This window comes from Parambassis ranga, chromosome 13, assembly GCF_900634625.1.
Source record: "Parambassis ranga chromosome 13, fParRan2.1, whole genome shotgun sequence".
Lineage (NCBI taxonomy): Eukaryota > Metazoa > Chordata > Actinopteri > Ambassidae > Parambassis > Parambassis ranga.
The window spans coordinates 2,706,129-2,724,358 of NC_041033.1; the positions used below are offsets into that span (position 1 = coordinate 2,706,129).

Below are 18,230 nucleotides of genomic sequence, written 5' to 3' on the forward strand. Positions count from 1 at the left end.
AGAAGTCGAAACATTTTCATTCATTTTGGAAAAACTTAAAAATTTAGACTTTAAACTTGAGAAAAGAAAAAAAAATCATCTTATTAATGAAAAATACATCTCAAAATGATTTCTGGAAAGAAAAAAATCGACGTATTTACTCAAATCCTCTTCCATACTAGTGAAATTCTCCTGGCTTTGACTTGACGTCTGTCATCATGCATCATCTGCAGGGCATGTGTATCTGCACAGAGTAATAACTGATGAGGTTTTGTACAGTGCAGTCCAGGCTGACAACAAAACAACTGTAGGCATTAACATCTGCAGCACCTCTGATGTGATGTCTTGGAAGAAGACCCCACTGTTTTCTGTTTGTTTTACATGAATGAAGAAAATGCGCTTTGCCTTGCTGTTCAGTGCTGTCAGACACCTCACTCTCTAGCTGTGATGGGAGCGATTAGCTGAGGAGGTCCAGCCTTAGAGCCCCGCCCCATCCCCACCCAGCCCCTCAGCCGCTTCAGCTTCTACACCTGTAGAGACGACTTTCAAAGCAGTTCTACACAGACATTCAAAGTATACTATGAGAAGAACACATATCTCCCCATCTGAAGAAGTCAGTGACACCTGAATGGATGTCAGCCCGCCGCTTCTAGTCTCAAACAACTTCTGCATCTTCAGCAAAGAATTTTCTCTACAGCACCTGTAAAAGTTCTAAAAAAGAAAACTTTCAATTTTGTTAATGGTAATGACTGATGGAAGCGCAGGAGACGAGCACCTCCTCCTCATCTGGACGGGAACAGTGCAGTAGCAGTGTTGGGGGGTGGACTAAGCTAAAGATGCTCAATGAAGCTGTCATCTCTCCAACAGCCCCGCTTCTCCCTTCAGAGACCAGATGAGCTGATGGACGAGGATGTTTTCACTGTTGTCCTGTTACTGCTTCACTGTTAGCTGCAAAAAACATTAAAATGTATATCATCGACTCCCACGCAGCCTTTTTCCTGTGTCTTCCTAATATCTCAGACTGGCTGAGGCCAGAAAACACTAGCACAGCTTTCTGTTGATGTCACTACATGGATTTCATATTAAAGGTGCACCATAGGTTTAGCACAGGTAAGTGTATCACTGCACAACATACTATAGTCACTGTCAACTAACAACACTATGATACTGTGCTGTGATCTTAGGTAAAAAGACAAACTAGACAAACACATTTACCTAAATATTTTACATGCACTATACTTATCTTTCACACTTTAGAAGTAAACATTTTCACTGTATTCATGATTTTTCCAGCCCATCATTAGCTAAAACAAACAAAGTATTTTATTGTATAAACCAAATAAAACAACAAGCAAACAAAGCAGAGGCTTTAGTTTAATAAATTATAAAATATATTTTAACTGTAAATAGTGGTTGTAACCACATTCACCATGCATTTTATCTATACAAAAAGAGACAAATACATTTTTACAATAAATAAATGCAGCTTTCTCTTATGTAAAGTAAATGTACACATCTCCTCCAGTGTATTCCATTCAAGTTTTTCCAGTCAATAAAGCATGTTTGCCATCACAGAGTTCTGCATTGTTTTGCTGTTAATGCTGCATCTTTGCATTTACTGGTTGATATTTACTCAACAAACAGTATTACTTATGAATATAAGCAAGTCTACAGCACCATCAACTGTATAAAGCGTTCCCTATATCAGCTGCTTCCCATAATAATATCCCAGAGACTCGTGATCCAAACCACACATAAAGGTCTGACCTGGTTTAAATCACCTTTCAGTTCTTTTTCTCCTCAGACTCCTCACTGCAGAGATACCTGATGTGTGTCCATATGCACCACACCTGCAGAGAGAAGACAACACATTGTGAGATTCACCAGCCTGTCTTCGTTGTTTATAACGTCACACAGTGTCTTGTAGTACCTCGGCTGACAGAGCCAGCAGGCGACCTGCAGCCAGCAGCAGTGTCCCCAGAGTCTGGATCCCCAGAGGCAGGCCCAGCCAGTGGGACAGCAGGCCCCACTGACATGCGTACATCCAAACTGGGAGGCAGTGCAGGCCGCTCACCACCCACATGCCCAGAGGAGTCCGAAACCCTGACGGCACACAGATTTAAGTGTGGAGCCTGGGGCTGTATCGGAATGCTCTAAAATACAGCGACAGACTTACCATAGGCCATGATAGCCTGGATGAAGCTGGGGCAGCTGGTGAAGCTGCTCTTCCACTGGTCACCTCTGGAGCTGTGGTTACACACAAACACACACCACTCCAGTGCAGACACCAGCCAACCCCACTGCAAGACCACACACAGAACAGCCAACAGACACGTATTAGCACTGAACATGAATATTAAACAGGTGGTAAATTTGATACATTACATATCTAGGCAATTTGATCAAAACTAAGTATAAACTGTTGTTATACTTGGTAACAATATGACACCATGACGCTGCATTTGACCCTTTACATCACATTATTCTAAGTAACATGTCAGCATCATCCATCCATCCATCCAGAAGCACATTAGCATTTATCTGAAGCTTACCTGCTAATGTCTAATGGCATCTGCCTGCTGCTGACTGTTTGATGATGAGTAAGGCACAACTAACCATTATTTTATTGCCGATTAGCTAGAATTACTGATTTGTTTTAATAAAACAAACATGTACAACTAAATAAAATACACACTGTGTGTTTGTAACATTCCTTTCTAACTCAAGATTACAGAACGTCTCAGTGGTCTCCACATTCAAGGCAGCTGTCAGCTCCTCCCTGCTCTCCTACCATACCACACTGTTGTAACTTCAGGTTAAGGTCAGTGTTCTTGACACTTACTTGTTACGTGTCACAACATGTTGTTCTCCACTATATTTTTCTAACAATACATTTCGATTTCAACACAATACATTTGAAAGATGTATACACGACATTCCATGTATTTAATGCTGGTGTCTTTCCCATTAATGTGCCTATATATGGGCCATGTTGGACACTATGTGCTTCATACAGGACGTGAAAGCGTCACTACCTGGAATGCACAGGGACTAGGTCAGCAGGTGTGCCTGATGGTGAACCATAATGCACTTAGTAAAATGCCTTGTTTATGTTGCATTATGAACATGTTAACTAGTGGTGGGAGACAAAAACCTGTATCTGTTATAACTGCTGCTTCATAAATCTATAATAAAGCCTATAAAAAGTCATTTTGCCTCTAATGCTAATCACAGTCTAATCTAGCTCTCTGTCTGTGTGGTACGCTGGGGCCACTGCCAGGGACAGGCACAGACTGCAGCGTGTTGTGCTGAGAAGGTGATCGGCTGCAGCCTGCCATCTATCGAGGACCTGTACGTCTCCGGGACTCTGAGGCGTGCAGGTCGGATCACAGCTGACCCTTCTCACCCTGGACACGGACTCTTTGAGCCACTCCCTTCAGGCAGGAGGTTACGGTCCATTCAGACCAGAACCTCACGCCACAAGAACAGCTTCTTCCCCTCTGCTGTTGGACTGTTAAACTGTAATTAATGCACTGCTCTGCGCTGTCACTTCACAAGGACACTTTAGTATAGTCACTGCATATTGATGACTATTTGCACTGTTTACTCCATCTTGCACTACTTGTACACTAGTGCCACCTCACCGACCCATGTGGTACCTGTTACATTACTACACTGTTCCACTCGTTCATATCAGGGTCTATGTTTGCCATTACAACCACCATGCTGGCAGGCATGTCTGTTATGTCATGTCAATTTAGCCTTACTTTAGTTTATTTACTTAATTTTATCTTAGTTCTATCTTATTTCATGTTAATTATTATATGTTCTTTGTATGCACCAATCACTAAGGCAAATTCCTAGTAATGTGAATCCCCTTCACTTACACGGCAATAAACACGATTCTGATTCTGTGTGTGTGTGTTGACAGTGCTGCTGTCAGACCTTAAACAGCTGGCTCCACAGCATGCCTCTGCCCAGGTTGTCCACCACTACATCCAACCACGCTCCAAACCTGGAGGTCTGTCCCAGTGTCCTGGCCAGCCATCCGTCCACGCCTGCACAGTAGATTCTAGGATCAATCATCATGTGCATTTCACCAACAATACCTATATATGAAAGGCTTTTGCAGATGAGCCCTGTAGGATTTATACATCACCATCTAGAACTACTGAGGCTGTGTAGAGAGGGACGAACACCGCGGGTGTCTCATAAGCAGCCCACGCAGCAAACACAAGGCTGACCCTGATGTATCCTGTAAAACACACAGCACAACACCGGCAAGTGAATTCACAACAACACAACACGTGTCCTAACATCACCCCTTCCGGGAAGGACAGCTTTAATCATGACAGTGGCCTGTTTTATGTTCTATTTATCTGCATAGTAATATCCAAGTGTCCGGGTCGCCTTTCCTTTGCTGCAGTGAACAAACTCGTTGTACAAACACAAAACACTTGAAAAATGTCAACTCCAGTGTTTCTCACCAACAATATTCGGCCAGTACAGCAGAACCTCCATCTCCGGTCAGGTACGAGTGGAACAGCGGAGCCTCATCCTCCAAAAAACAATAACAGCAAAGAGATGACGCAACTGACGCTCCTGTGGTCAAATATACAAACAAGCGCGACGCCGGGCGTCGTCGTGTATCCGCGTTTGTGTTAAATTCACCAGCAGGAGTAGCTTCAAACGCACCGCATGCGCTTTCACGTTGTTCTTACGTAGACCCCTCATTGAGCGAGGACTCTCGCGTCACCGCCGCCGCCATCTTGCATGTGGCAAGTGGAGCGAACCCCTGTATAGAAGTGTGTGTGTGCAGCCAGCCACCAGGGGGCGCGCCAGGCTCGTATTAAAATGACAAAAAACCTCCACATTTACATTTTTCCTTTATAGATGGTCGGTGCCATTGTAGGTATTTTTAATGTGCTGAGGCAAATGCTAAGTGCTAAGTGTATGCTAAAAGTGCAGCTCCCACTGTTCTTGAAACTAGTAGGTATAATGTCTAACCTCACATTAATTTAACTGCATAGCAAAGCCTACTAAGTAGTAATAGTAATAACAACAATAATAATAATAATAAAGCCTACTTTCCTAAGACGCCCCCCTCCTCTGAATAATGGACTTTACCTGCTACAACATGTCAAAACTTCCCAAGTTGTCTGATGTCCAGGGAGGAAACAAGGAAGACAGAGATCAAAATATCCAAATATTTAGGTGAATCCTGAAGGTGACAGACTGAAGACAAATGACCGCTGTCTGACTGAGCCCTATGTAAAGCCCGCCTCAGACTGTAGTTCTACACTGTTTCATATCATCACAGCAGTTTGTACAAAGCCAGCTTACTTAACTCCCACTCCAGCTTCCAGCAGGACACAGACACTGCAATGCATCCATTTTTTGAGAAAGTTTTTGCAAAGGGAAATAGGAGACTGTGGTTGTAAAGTGGACAGGAGTCGAGTGCTTTAAAAAATACAACAAACAAAAATTAAAAAAGAGAAAACATCACATGATCTATATCTGCTGTGCTTATCTTATCATAAGACTACTTTTTAGTTTTGTAAACTTACTTTAGATTAAATGTTTTTGAGAATGAGACCATCCAGATAAATGTTATGTTGTTGATGAATAAAATCTGGATTAAGGATATTTTATTTATTCAATGTTTATGTTTCAGTTTCCCCCTGAGGGATCCACCTTATAGTGGTCAGGGGGATTGTGTGCCTCAGTGCTATACCAGCAGAAGCTTAGTCTTCAGGTGGGACTCACAAGTTGGACAGGTCTGAAGATAAAGGCCTGACAAAGTGCAGTCCACTTCTCCAGGCTGGCTTTGGACACAGCTAACAACCCAATTCAGCAAGGAACATATTGTCACTATAAGACCAGAGGACAAAAGTGCTTTAACATGAAGTGTATGATGCCCCCTTCACATTCTGACTGCCCCCTCATACGTACCTGTCTAGAACCAGCCCTGAGAAAATAGAATTTAGATTTTTTTTTTGCAGTTTTACTTATAAGGTAAATATAGAGGACATAAGAAGCTGATTAGAATGCACCAAAGTGGCATGTTTACATAACTAAACCTACATTTGTCCCTCACCTATGAAACAAACCGCTCTAAACGTCGGTTCAGAGCGGTGCCATCCAAGAATAAGAAGCATTACGCATGTTAGATAAATTGTGACTACACGATTAACGTTAAGCATTTAAAAAACATTCTAAAATTAAATTTGGTACACATTTTTATCCGCACCTGCTCAGTAGCGCCTCTACAGACCATTTGAGGTGAAGACAATCCGAGGTTATTTAGCAGAGTCACCACCAGGTGGGGCTACTCGCTCTGTTTGACCTCACAGCTACACTCCACCTCACTGTACACTGACAGCTCGCTGTGACTATTCATATCGACTGAAAGTGAAATGTTTATCATTTCCTGGGCTAAAACCAAACACTCCACGGACTCAGTGAGGTCTAATAAAGTCCTAGTGAGAACAATGTCGCTTGTGTTTACAAGCGTTTGAAGGCGCTGATCAACTGACCTGTGGAGTCAGATCATGTGACAGAATGGAGGCGTCGCTGAAAACATTCACCCGTTCACCACATACACACACCGCCAGGAACCCATTTCACAATAAACGGATAAGGCGACAAACACTTCTCATCAACTCGGCTCGTCACGTTTATTTCCTCACAGCAAAATGAAATGAGGGGAGCATGGGGGCCAAAGAGTCGAGGATAGGATTCCTGTCGTATGACGAGGCCGTCAAGAGAGGTAAGCCGAGAAGCAAGCGGCTAAATCCACCTTGGTGGCGCTAGCTTAGCTAGCTGTCTGCTCCCAGGCTAGCCAGGTACAAAAGAGAAGGTCCGGACCAACCGCTCATATCTAGCATTTTAAACGGACCTGCTTATTCTACAATACACACGCCTGACAGAGAGTAAACTATATCTTCTAGGGACATGTTGGGATATATTTTTGTATTCGGCATAGCAATATTTTGACATGCTGTCTGGGTTTGTTGCCATATGTTAAGTTGATCAATAGCTAAGCCTGTATTTTCCGCAGTCAAACACACACCGGGCTGCAGCAGAAGGCGCTTTTCAAAGACTACACCCACAAATAAATGCTAGTTAAACGGTTGCTGAATATATTCTGTCCACGCCGAATTGATTTATTATTCTTTGCCATAACAAAATGCTAGTAATTGTGCTTGTATGAAGTACGTGTCTATGCTCATATGCAAGGTTAGGTTAAAATGCCGAGTCGCGGCGTTCTCTCCATAGATACCAAAGCGTTGCGTGGGGGGCTGGCTGGACAGTATTTGCCAAAACAGCTGTGCTGGCAGCCTTGTACGTGTGCTAACTTTTTTTTTTGGCTGACACTACAGTGTGTCACTTAGCTTGTGTCAGCTAAGCTAGCTGCTGCTGCTGTTTATGTTTATTATGCTGCTGCCACTAGCTTGGTTGTGTAGTAGCCAGGCAGTTAGCGGGGCTTGTTCTCAGAGCTGCAGAACCTCCAGACTGTTTGCTAGAGTTGGATTTCAGTCCTCACCATGTGCTGTTAGCTAATGTTAACGTTCAGTGTTTGTTCTAGTGAACTGACAGGCTCTGACCGCCACATGAGCTGGCTGTGCCTCAAATCGTTTGGCGGAACAACAACGGATGAGCTTCACATCGCAGCTTAAACATTAGCATGACTGTTTCTGATAGAAAAAGACAGGCCTGTGTTTAATACAATGTTAACTCATGTCTTTTACGCCTTATGTGGGGTCAGTAGAAAATCATAAAGCAGAGCTGATGCTAGTTTTAGTGCTATAACTCTTATGTAATATATTGTTGAGCATTTATCAGGAAGCACATATGAGATCTGATCCATGATTGCTTTGTTTTGCACTTTACACCCTGGATTGGCAACAGCTGAACTCTGGAATCCAGGCTATAAGATCACACACATTCATCCGGATCTGTGTCATGTATTTATGGAGAAGCTACGTAGAATACACACACACACACACATACACACACACACACCTACAATCCAGGTTTTTGAAGACGCTTTGACCTGGTGTCACTTCTATCATTCCTACATGAAATCCGTGTGTGGTGGTTTGGGCATTCCTCAAGCTGATTGCCATTCCCACCCTGGTGATCACATGTGACCACACACACACACACCCACGCACAGCTTCAGGCTGGGGGAATTATCCAGCCCTCCAGCCTTATCTGACCAGTCACATGGCAGCATTCCTAATTCCCACCACAGCAGGCTCGACTGCAGCAATTATGGGTTCAGTTTTCATCGAAGCTGCTAGGATACCAGCAGAGCGATGGTCAAGGAACATCCAGGAGAGGAAGGCTTCACTTTGTTCCTCTAGGGTCATCACTCTAGAGCAGCAAGACTTCGAGTTTGTTTACATTTCCTAGAGTGTCTGATGATGAAATATTTGTCTTTTCTTCCTGTTATGTGATCACATTCTTGAAGTTGAACAAACTCTGATCAGCTAGTGGTTTTCAGAAGTCAGAGTCCTCTTCCCCTTTCCCAAAATGCAGTGACAGGAGGCTTGAACTTAAATTCTCCTGTTCATTGACTAATAATGTGCTAATTAACACGTGTGACATATTTTATAAAAACACACTTTCTTCCACATAGTGGGTCAGGTGTAGTGTTTTTGTTTTGTTGAGTGAATGACAAAGACTTACTAGAATGTCATAGCCTCGGACGAAAATATGATTCAAAGTATTTTTCATTTCAGGATGTTGTGCAGTAGTCCAGAATGACAGTGTGATTCTGGGTAACAACAAGGTTAATGTTTAAAGTAATGTCCTTTAAAACAGTAATTTACAGTGGAGCAGGAATTCTTCCGGAAGTAGCAGCTGACTGTATATCCTTGCAGCAGATTATAGTGAAGCTGATAATGTTCAGTTAGAGGGTGTCTGTCCTTGCCACTGAAACGTGTTCATCTTCAATTCTAAGTTAAAAAGATCTGCAAAATCACTTGTGGAAAAAATGCTGCACCCCTAATGTTTTAGCACTGGTCATCAGCCGTCACGTCACATCGTTCTTTTCCCTCGATAGCGTGTTATCAGCAGTTTGAAAGGTTGTTGAACTTATGCTGTAACTTGCTCAATAGGTTTGTTCTTGGACTTCCTGCAGTTGAGTTACTGTAAACCATCACCACATAATGTGGCCATAAGACTCCTCTATATTTCCTGTTCTACAATAAAACAGCAATAGTAAAGGTAATATCAATATATATATATATGTGTGTGTGTAATATAACAATTAAATAGCTTTGCATAAATATAAGAACAGACACACCTTGTGTTTTAAATAGGTCCTCACCAATTTTGGGATTATGTTTAGGTTAAAACTTCATATAGGCCTACACAGGGATCATCATCAGGGACAAGGTTGGTAGTTATATTGGGAGAAAATGTATGGGTCATTGTTTATTCACTTCTCTGCAATATATTTCACAAACTACTATAAACAATGTACTATGAAGACGTCATGTGACTCATTGCACCACCATCTGCTGAGCTGTGATGCTAACACTGCTACATGTGCTGCAGACAATGATGCATAGCTGTACGATGTTGATGAAGATTCTCAGTCATCCAGGTCATATTCGTAGAGACGATTGAAGCAAGGCTTCTGGACTTGTAGAGTTTTCTTGAAGACGTTTTGCTGCTCATCCAAGCAGCTTCATCAGTTCACGAAACATCTTTAAAAAACTACAAGTCCAGATGCCTTGCTTCTTTAGCTGTACTGCATGATGTTTAGTAAAAACAAAATAGCCGATATACACGATACACATATATCTGAGATGTGGCAGGGCTGTAAGAAATCTTCGAGATGTGTTTGTTGATACCGATAAAGACTTTTCTCCTTCTAGTATTCTTAGAAGATGCACTATATTTGTACCTATCACCAGAGGTCTGATGTTGGATCAGGCATTTGAGCTGATAAAGATGGCAATAGTAGAGACAACAATACAGGATGTTATAATGGAATTATACATGCAGAAAAGAGGAACTTCTTGGTCAAAATAACACTTTATTATTATTTTTCTTTTTCGTTTACTGTTTACTGCAAGCTGTACTGCTAGCTGGACATATACTGTACTAATATGTTTGCTCAGGGATGAATGAAGTATCTGTTTCATTATAAGTACTACCTTGTAATTGATTTCATTCACTTGTTATTTTTTGTCTGCCAATAGAAATTGCTGAACTAGAAAACAACCTCTTCTGTGAGGTTTTGTAGAATGAATTGATAATAATACAAATAACAAATAGCTGTTTTATAGTGTTTTCCTCTTTCCAATGCCACTGAATAGCTGCTTCAAGCAGAAAGCCCGATGTCAGGCCCACAGGTGAAATAAGCTCTTTAAAGTTCCAGCCTGCAAGCTTGTCTGTTGACAGTTCGCCACGACTGAAAGGTCACAGAGGTTCTTGTGAGTTAAGTATTTGCATGCTGCTCTGAACACCTTGGTGCTCCCTGGCGGGGTGTTTCCAGTCTTGCTGATAACAGCAGACCAAACAAACCCAGCGTATTTCAATGGACAGCAAACACTGAGTCACAGCAGGAGGCTCTGCTGGCTGTTGCTGTGTTGTCACAATAATTTAGAAAGATATGTCTAACACCGCAAACTTGCTGTGGAAAAAAATGTGTGTGCGTACTCAGATTGCAGTTATAAAGATACAGTGTTGTGTGCGTTTTGGTCCTACAGTCTCAGGCTATGTCTAGAGACTGTGTGTGAATGGTGTTGGGACACTTTTAGCAATCAGAGCCATTGTTTGCTGTGAATCAGATGGTAGCCCGTGCAGTTAATGCAGCCCAGTGTCTAAGAATACACCCATTGCATCACAGCGTTACAATACACAAAGTGTTCTCCATAATGTGGACCTGCTTTGTTATCCTTCCCTATTTGTCCATTTAATTGTAACAATTTTACTATTATCTGGTAGTACCATTCTGTCATCAAGTTGGCTCTGAAGAAGAGAAGAACTTTTCTCCCCGTCATCCACAGTAGCTGCCGTGACATGATACCTATGTTGAGTTACAAATGCTACGTTTTTTTTTTACAAAAACAAGAAATTTACACCTAAAGATGTGTAGTTGTTGTGATAATTGTTAAGCCAGGGTTGATTATTCTGAAAATCTAGTAAGATCTGAAGGTATCATCTCTTTAGGGCTCCTTTCAAACCTGCTCCCTCACCTCGTTCACGAGCACCAACCAGTTACTGTCAAGTAGGCTTGTAGCAGGAAGACACATCTTTTTTTAAGAGTCCTTATTTTGTGCTGTCAACCTTGCCTTTTATATCCTTTACCACCTTTTCCAGTCTGATGGAGAAGTAAACCCAGTTGACATTTTAGGCAGGTTCTCTGTGCTTTGTGCACTAACTCTAACCCCTTTGCATCAGACCGTACATGAAGGATGGCGATGGGTTAATAGGCTTTCTAGCTGGCTGCTCCTTCTTCATCCTTCCATCTGAGCTTCACTGATGGACAGCCCACTCTGGCTGAACTGTCAGTAGGCTGTCCATTAACCATCATGTTGCTGTTGAAGTTGAGTGAGCACAGGGTTCGCTGGAGTGAAGGTGCACCAGGCGGCATAGATAATGAGCCCTTCACCCCACCTCTGGAGATCCTGGTTATTGATGCTCGCACATTCTCAGCGGACAACTGTCGGACAATGCAGTCAGTTTGCTCTGTATGATCAAAGTGAATGCAACTGTGAATTTAAATGCATATTGTGACATTATAAATGTATTGAGACTACACCACTGTGAATGTGTTGAAACTGACAGCAGTCCAACGCATTTCACTGAAATCCACAATCTTTAGCGATTTCTCATGACCTCCCCGAGGAAATGTCTTCAAACATGGCACAAATGTTCACTGGGCTCAAGAACGAGTTGTGGAAGTTTACAGCGACATGTATTTGGCCATAATTTATGAACTCATGACAAAGTTTCACATAAATTGATGACATTTTATGTTTAATTATTTAATGGACTGCTCCTCCAGTTCTGAGAAGCTCATGTGGCAAGTGTCAAAAGCCGCCGTTTGGCCACAGGGGTTGGCACCAAAAATGAGACCTTTATGTTTAAATATCCACTTTTACTGCAGATGCAGAGTGCAGCTGCCTCCTCTCTTGCTTCACCTCTTTGTCTGTGTTGGGAGTTAAGACAGACTCCAACATGACGAGCCTCCCATACAGGCTGAAAACAGCTCTTTGGAAACCTGGGTGACTTCATTGACACTTCGTCCATAGTTACAGCCTATGTTCCAGTGGCTACACTGTGACTGTGGTTTGTTACAGAATAATGTGATGTTTTTGTTGTGGATGAGGAGGAGAGGAGCATTTGCTGCTGATTTGCCTTGCTCTGAAGGTTTTCTGCTTCATCTGTCATGAGTACAGGCAGCTCCTACCTTACATGACGCACAAGGGTGCTCAATTCTTTGTTGCTGGAGCTTTGTGCTCTGTGCTGATCCACGTGTATGATTGGCTGCCCGCAGGGTTGCTAAAGCCTATGATTCAGCACTTCGACACTAATCAGTTCTCCACTCCAGCTGGGTGGCTTACGCTGCCTCTTCATAGATGTCTGAAGGGCAGAATACATATTTGGCAGGAGAGTCTTAGCAGTACCCTACTGTGAGAAGGTGGGCACCCCGCTGTTCTGGGACTCTGCTCTGTCACTTTTTACATTTTTATCATACTTACGCTGCTCTATTTTACAGGCAAGCACTGCTGCATATTAACACTTTCTCATATGAAAGCTGCTGTTGTACAATCTGATACCATCTATTCCCCCAGTGGCGAAAAGGACAGAGGGACATGTTTTGATACTTTGATATATTTCCACTGCAGGAACCTGTGTTACTACTGTAGGAACAGCAGTTATCCACTATATGCCGACCATTTGAGAGGTAGATTTCAGTCCCCCAGTAGTCCCTTTTTTGAGGTGTGGCATTCAGCCTTTTTTCACTTCAGGAGCTAACGATGGAAAAGGCACCTGTCCAGCATTTGTGTTACCACTATAGGTGCAACTGTGGCAGCTGGTGCTTAGGTCGTAGAGCAGTTACTTACTAAAAGCAGACCATCTGAGAAACAGGTTTGAGCCCCATATAGTCTCTGTTGAAGGTGTAGTGTTCATCTATTCAGCCCATGCTGGAACCAAGAGTGGAATAGGCTCCAGTTTAAGCTTCCATTATGAAGTAGGATGAGCAATATACCCCATGTAGCTGTCAAACAGGTTTGAAAATTCACGTGGAATCATTCTACAGGACTAACACGTACTTGCATGCATCTGAAACAAAACAAAACAATGGATGATGGACTCATGTCATCAGCTTCTTGTCACAATTGCTCACAAGTCTGTACACCAGGAAGCAATGTCTATATTTTAGAAGATCACATGGGGCATCTTTGACAGCTGCTGCACCCAGCGCAGTGTAAAGGATTGCATGTAGATTGTATCACATACAATCGTCCTTCTTCCTGATTTGTGGGGGATTTTCAGGGAATCCAGAGATAAAATGCTCTTACTGTAATATTTTTTTGAACCACCACTATATAAAGGAAACTCTTTCTCTTTAAATCTGCTGCAATGCAAACTGTCCCTTGTATCCAAATTTAGCAGGAAGCCGATCTGTCTCCATTTGACTTTAACCTTGACTTTTCTAATTACTTTCTATGAGTTCCTTTTCCTACCAGGGAGTCATCTTCATATGCAACAGTCACTCACTATACTTCAGTTTGATCTGTCCTGTACTGTTTAATAAGCATGCCCCTTTGGACATACTGTATGTTTGAGTTAAACCCATAGAAAAAGGTTTTATTACTGATTCATTTCTCATTGATCATAGAGAGTCAAAATAGTGAGTCAGTCACAGCGTGGCTCTACTCTGACCCGCTGTTCCATTAAAAGTGTAGTTTGTTATATTTAGAACTGATTCTGAGTACTACATGAGAAGATAAGAATCACTTTCTGAGCGTTCCCAATAAAAGTTCCAGGAACTTTCATTCCTGTGTTATTATTTTCAGGAACTCCTCTATGAGTAGATATTTGTTCAGTGTACCGTCATTTGCATTTCCGCCTTGGTTGTACTGGTGAAACACCATTGCACGTTACACTACAAAGAAAGAAAACTTGGGCAGCTGCAGAACATTTTGGTTGAGATAACAATATGTTTTACTTTCTTTGTGTTATAATACAACTGGGTTGCAGGTTGATGAATTTGAACTAATAATGGAGTGCATGTTGTTTCAAACATGTTTTCACTCAAAGAGAAGAGAGGATGATGTGCAAAGCTCATATGCATGCACATGCATCTTTTTTTTTAAATTATGCATCCATATGTTTTTCAAGGTCTATAGAGATTAGGACCTGGATGTTAAAGCAGCTGTGAGAAATCTATCAGTAGCTTATTAAAATTCCAACACATTTCCACATGAAATAGTATCATAGCTGGGTAGAGACCACTTTACTCAGTATATGACGTGCAAGCTATGAAAACATAACATAGAACATTTCATTCATTTCATCACTACTTAACCAAATATGATCTTGCAAACTGGAAGATGTGGAAAAAAATTCCCTCATATTTATGTATAAAAGTTTTCATGATCTGTCCGCTCCTTCATTTGTTCAGTTTATGATATTAAATCAAACCTCATCTAATAAGACAGCTACCAGAAGAAACCAAACCATTATTATTTTATAGATGGATATTATATTTAATATTTGTTTGTCTTTGAGAGTCTGGCAATTAAAATATCGTAACCACTTGCCTGAAGGACAAGTGGCTGAAAAAGCTTAATGTCAAGACCTGATGATGCTTGTCTCAATGTTGTCTTTAATAGATGGATTTAGCAGGATCAAACCCCATAGGAAGATTTTAAAATGCTCCATTGCTCCACTGGTCAGATGCTTCTTATGTTCACGTCACATTTTATGAAGCTGTTGCTTCACATGTGCTTCATAAGTCTTGAAATAACACATGGCTTTGTACAGTGCTATTTCTTTGGTTTCTTGGTGCAATACCTTCCAGCGGATCACTCCTGGAAGTTGAGTGAGATAATCCTGCGTCCAACCCTTCTTCTTCATGAAACCTGTCACCGCGTCAGTGGGGTTAAAGTCACAGGATGACACATGCACTTCTTTTGAAGCTTCCTCAGCATCTTATCTATAATCGTCTCAAGAATGAAAGACATTTTGAGATCTTGTGTAGAATGAGTTAAATGAAGGTGTAGTCAGACCTTGCCTAACAGCTGAGCCTTCTTAATTCTCCATCAGTCCTCTGTGCATCAATCCTGCTAAATACCAACATCCACATATTGCTGTTTGAAGCCCTCCCCTTAATTTATTTTAGATCAACATGTCTGTAGAATTATTATGATGTGCATGTGTGTTCCTCTCTCTCTCTCTCTCTCCTTCATCCTCTCTGTCTCCCTCTTCTTCTCCTCCTCTACCCGGCCGACTGTCAGCAGGAAGGTTCTCCTTATGAGCCGGGTCCTGTTCAAGGTTTCTTCCTGTTAAAAGGGAGTTTACTGTTGCTCTTAAGGGGGTTCCGGCTCTGGGTCTCTGTGAAGCACCTTGAGACAATTCTGATTGTACAATGCTCTATATAAATACATTGAAATAATAATATAATGAATAAAATTAGCAGCATAGAGAAGAACAAAGATATGGTAGTACTAAATTAAACCATGTATTTATAGATGATTCATATACATCCAAGGCTGTCTATCGTGCCTGTTTGACAGCAAGTGAAACTAACTGTGAGTGGTTTCAGTCTATGGGGAGGAAAACGACATCACCAGGCTAACCACCATGCAAAGTACCTTTTAAAAGATCGGAACTGAAGGGGCAAAGGGCAAGTGTGCCTGCCATCAAGTGTACACAGTATAAGCAGTGTTATTGCTGTATCTCCTGTCTTACTACATGCAGCTGTAGGCTACAATACATGTTCTGATGCTCCTTTTGTGTTTGAGCACACGTCACAACATGAATTATAAATGAAAATGCTGTTTTTCTTTCTATTACACTCCCTTTTGACTGTTGACTCAGCTGTGCGGTGGATTGCTGCTGTAGGTTTTTCTGTTTGCTGCTGTTGTACTTAACAAGTAGATTGTTGATTGATTCTCCCATCCAACGTTGCTGGGTGGAGTGTGGGAGGTGTTCATTTCTCCACCAGCTGGGTAGGCTTCTAGGTTAAATCTACATGGATTCCATTGCCCCCTACAGGCTGGTACCCACACAGGTAATCACCTGGATGTTTCAACAAGAAAGGCTTAGTGCATATCCATTTTAATTAAATAATTCAAATAGTCCCTGAATGCATCATGTATTGTACACTTCTGTTGAATTTAACCTAGTCTAAGCAGTAATTGTGATATTGTATCAGAAACATTTTTTTCTCCTTCTGGCATATGAACATTTTGTGCATACCAATTGCAGTTTTTCATTTTTTATGAATTAACAATCAAACCCTTTTTTATGATTTATGTCTTGTAAAGCATGAGCCCTGATACAAGTGAAACCACATTTGCTGTGATATACAAATGTTGTGACCTCTAATGACTCAGCACAGAAAAGAAGTCCATGACTCGGCCGTTTTTATTCACGTTAGGTCAGGTGATTTGTTTTTAATGAGGTGACAGTATCTTGAGCGCTAACGTTTCCACACATATGCGCGCTGTGTCCTGTTCAGGCGGTTCAGGGAACGCTACTCGATCTGGAAAGCTCCATCAGCATTTGATCTGGACGTTGTAACAATAGAGCTGTATGTGTTTGACTGCAGCAGCAGCGCAAGCAAGGTGATTGTTACAGTTAGAACCTCATCCCTGGATCACACACACTGTGTGACACAGCTTTGACCCGAACAGGAAGCCTTTCACAGAGTGCAGCTGAGGACAAAAGCATGTACATACACTACATGGCTGATAGTGCCGATGGATACAGCCATGTGGTGTCACATACAACATGGCATCGGGGCAGGGATCATGAGCATAATATTGATGGGTGTGATAAGTTTTAAAATGGTTTGTATTGATTATTTGTATTTTTTTTTAAAGAAGTCCAGCTGGCCAATAAAAGTTTAAAGTGTTCACAGATGTCACAAAGGGTGTGGAAGACACATGCTCCCCCTGGTGTCATGGAGGAAGCTTGGGGCCACAGTGCTTTCTGTGCTGAAGTGTTTTTGATGTGATGACAGCAGTGACATTTCGCTTGTAGCCACTAGTTTTATTTAGACAGATGACATTGTCTACCAACCTGCTAACTGCTACTTGCTAGCCAGACCCTCAGCCACCTATGGTGTGTCCTCTTCGGCGAATTATGATTACATTTGTTCAAATGAAGTTGGGTTGATGGTCAAGGACTGCACCATCCCGGGCGGCGCGGTGGTGCACCTCATCTGTCAATATGTGGGGAAATCTTTTGACACATTTGCATTTGATTGGCTGACGTGTGTATGTCCATTCATTGTACTTTATTATTGCATGTGTTGCATATGATTGTGTAAATTGCTGGTGGGCAGTGTGGTTATTACCAGATCTGTTTCAGTCATTAGTCAGCTGAGTGTTGCCAACAATTCAGACCCAGTACAACAGAGGTAAATATGATATGAGCACTTTAAAATGGCATTTGAGAGCAGAGACTGTCACCTGATTTTCAGTATTACATCTGACAGTCCTTTAGATTGTTGTACTGGTTAGTTTTTCCTCTTAGAGACTGCAGGTCAACCTACAGATTTGTCAGCAAATCACTCTTTATCCAATCTCTTTTTCTTTTTGCCTCTTTAGTCACTGATGTGGAATTGAAGCGGCTGAAAGATGCTTTCAAGAGAACCAGCGGCCTCTCCTATTACATGACCCAGCAGTGCTTCTACAGGGAAGTGCTTGGAGATGGAGTTCCCCCTAAAGTTGCAGAGGTAAGCCACACACCGACCGTCCTTCACCTACATGTACTGTAAGTGAGAAGTGTTTGACAGTTGCACTGTGATTTCTGTGAAGTGGTGTGTCTTCTGCCCACTTTAAATAACGGTAGATAAACTGGAAAAAACAACACACACTTTCCCTTCAGCTGCCCTGTGTCCTCCCTTATTTATACATTCAGAGTAGTGGTTGCAGCCCTCTTCTTAGTCTTAGTCAACCTTACATACAAGGCTCAGCTATGCATACAACCAAAGGAGTTACAGATCCCATAAAACGTATGTAGGACGGGAACAAATTTCTGATTTGAAG

At 41.9% G+C, this 18,230-nt stretch overlaps 2 protein-coding genes across 8 annotated transcripts in view; one reads left to right on the top strand and one right to left on the bottom strand.

The window, feature by feature from the left end:
* Positions 1–1,279: 1,279 nt before the first annotated feature.
* LOC114445432 (uncharacterized) lies at positions 1,280–4,796 on the bottom strand. 2 transcript variants are annotated; one of them, XM_028420497.1, is made up of 7 exons: positions 4,651–4,796; positions 4,467–4,537; positions 4,139–4,234; positions 3,925–4,037; positions 2,156–2,279; positions 1,910–2,082; positions 1,280–1,829 (listed from the first exon to the last, which is right to left on the bottom strand). In XM_028420497.1, the coding sequence occupies exons 2-7, from the start codon at positions 4,498–4,500 to the stop codon at positions 1,764–1,766; spliced, it is 606 nt and encodes a 201-aa protein (XP_028276298.1). In that variant the 5' UTR covers positions 4,501–4,537; positions 4,651–4,796; the 3' UTR covers positions 1,280–1,763. The 2 variants fall into 2 exon arrangements, with proteins under 2 accessions (XP_028276298.1, XP_028276296.1); XM_028420495.1 differs by having other exon boundaries at positions 4,467–4,794.
* A 1,747-nt stretch (positions 4,797–6,543) lies between these two features.
* usp32 (ubiquitin specific peptidase 32) overlaps positions 6,544–18,230 on the top strand; it is a 45,420-nt gene continuing 33,733 nt past the window's right edge. For 3 of the 6 annotated variants that reach the window (XM_028420463.1, XM_028420467.1, XM_028420465.1), the window contains exons 1-2: positions 6,544–6,748; positions 17,790–17,917. In XM_028420463.1, coding sequence (XP_028276264.1) covers positions 6,691–6,748; positions 17,790–17,917 — 186 coding nt within the window. In that variant the 5' untranslated portion in view covers positions 6,544–6,690. The remainder of the gene's footprint in view (positions 6,749–17,789; positions 17,918–18,230) is intronic. The other 3 variants (XM_028420464.1, XM_028420468.1, XM_028420466.1) reach the window with 1 other exon arrangement.

Bases quoted from the DNA above. Each gene is read 5' to 3' on its own strand.
- LOC114445432 (XM_028420497.1), bottom strand. From the start codon at position 4,500: ATGGAGGTTCTGCTGTACTGGCCGAATATTGTTG. The intron at 4,038-4,138 runs GTGATGTATAAA...TCTACTGTGCAG, and splicing joins AGCCTCAGTAGTTCTAGATG to GCGTGGACGGATGGCTGGCC. The intron at 1,830-1,909 runs GTACTACAAGAC...TTCTCTCTGCAG, and splicing joins TGCTGGCTCTGTCAGCCGAG to GTGTGGTGCATATGGACACA.